The sequence below is a fragment of the Frankliniella occidentalis genome, unplaced genomic scaffold (assembly GCF_000697945.3).
Source record: "Frankliniella occidentalis isolate FOCC.00 unplaced genomic scaffold, Focc_3.1 Scaffold520, whole genome shotgun sequence".
Taxonomy (NCBI): domain Eukaryota; kingdom Metazoa; phylum Arthropoda; class Insecta; order Thysanoptera; family Thripidae; genus Frankliniella; species Frankliniella occidentalis.
The window spans coordinates 66,996-68,664 of NW_026267637.1; the positions used below are offsets into that span (position 1 = coordinate 66,996).

General features: G+C 47.8%; 1 protein-coding gene across 1 annotated transcript in view; it reads left to right on the plus strand.

The window, feature by feature from the left end:
• Nucleotides 1–326: 326 nt before the first annotated feature.
• The window catches only part of LOC113216474 (zinc finger protein 543-like), a 29,096-nt gene continuing 27,753 nt past the window's right edge, over nucleotides 327–1,669 (plus strand). The window contains exons 1-2 of the mRNA XM_052275139.1: nucleotides 327–456; nucleotides 604–1,367. Of these exons, the coding sequence (XP_052131099.1) occupies nucleotides 327–456; nucleotides 604–1,367 (894 nt within the window). The remainder of the gene's footprint in view (nucleotides 457–603; nucleotides 1,368–1,669) is intronic.

The following is a 1,669-nucleotide window of genomic DNA, read 5'->3' on the forward strand; positions in this document are numbered from 1 at the left end:
CAATGACTCAGAAAATGGACAAAATGCTGATGTCTATTCCGTCAGCAATGTTTCACGTACCGCAGTCAAGTCAAAAGAATTCTGCGCATGTGTCCGAAGCTTACGTCTTTGCTAACGACCTCGTCGGTGACGCCGAAGGCGACGAACTTCTTGCGCAGCTTCCTCTGAGTCAACTCGTTGCCAACGAATTCCGCAATGATATAGCAGGCGACGAGCTTCTTGCAAATGTACCCATCACTGAAGAGCTTGCTAACGAACTTCACAGCAGCAGTGAAGACGACAAACTCCTTGCGGATATGTGTCCGACCTAACTCGTTGCTGACGCAATGTGCAACGATAAAGGAGGCGACGGTCTCGTTGCGGGATCATCCGAGACTCAATTCGTTGCCACCGACGTTGGCACCCAGGATCACAGCCAATTCCCATCAGAATCACTTTCTCAGGTTCTTTCGAGCGGTGAGTCATTGAACAGCGTTCGCGACATTTATTCACCAGTCACATTCAGTGAAAGTGATACGGAACTGAATGCCGATATGCCTGCCGTGTCGGAGGGAGCGCGAAAATTCCACCGATTTTCCACATTTCCTTGTGACTGCATTCCAGTCCAGGAAATTACATTGGTGCCCGATACCGACGATGAGGATGACACCGATTTTGAATTTCCTCCAAACAGAGAGACTATCACCGGACCGCAAACACCTCCTCGACTCCGCCAGAACTCCGAGACTGGTGAAACAAGTGAGCACACATATTCATCAGTGTCACTTCAGCCAGATGAGTCAGAGGCAATATACAGCGAAAGAGATTTGACTCCACAGATATCCCTTCGACAAGGCCAGAGTCGTCCTGTCACTCTCCCAAACGCACCTAGCGTACCTCACACTACTCCGTCTCAAGCTGTTGACAACAAACCCTCTGAAGCTGTTGAGGGCAATACTTCTCAAGCTGTTCAGAACAGTCTTTCTCAAGATGTTAGGAAAAACCATTCTGAACAGTCTGATGATGCATCTGGAGAGTCTGCACCCAGTCAGCCACCCAAAAAGGTCAACGTTGCCCGTTTTGAATGTGAGGCCTGCGATAAACAGTACGCGAGTAAAAATGGTCTGCGGGCGCATATACAGGCAATTCACGACAAGAAACAGTTCAAGTACGATGAGTGCGGAAAACGATTCTCACGAAGATCCTCTCTGCATACACACATGCACGTACACAAAGGCAGGGAGTTAAAGTGTGCTAAATGTGGGCAGGAATTCAAGCGCAACGCTAACCTGGTTGAGCACTTTTTCTTGAAGCACGAGAAGAAATCAGATTATGAATGTCAATCTTGTGGGAAACTGTTCTATAGGGCTTTCCACCTGGAAAGGCATGTACGTGCACTGCATCCTAGGCTGTAAGTATTACTGCAGACATTTTGTTGCGGGCCATCGAATAGGGGATGGCATAAATGCCTTCACTTGGCTACTCGATGACAGCTTCGAGACGTTCTCGATAAGCTCTCCAAGTACGCTACCAATACGTTTTGGCCGTAATAAGGTGCATGTTTTAGTAGCTGTCACGGTGAGCGTCAAGAACATGCATAAGATTTAACTCTTCCCTTTTCTGTCACTTTGTGCTAAAAAAATTGTTTGAAAAAAAGCCCGAAGAACGTACACATTGTACCTGCCCCCCC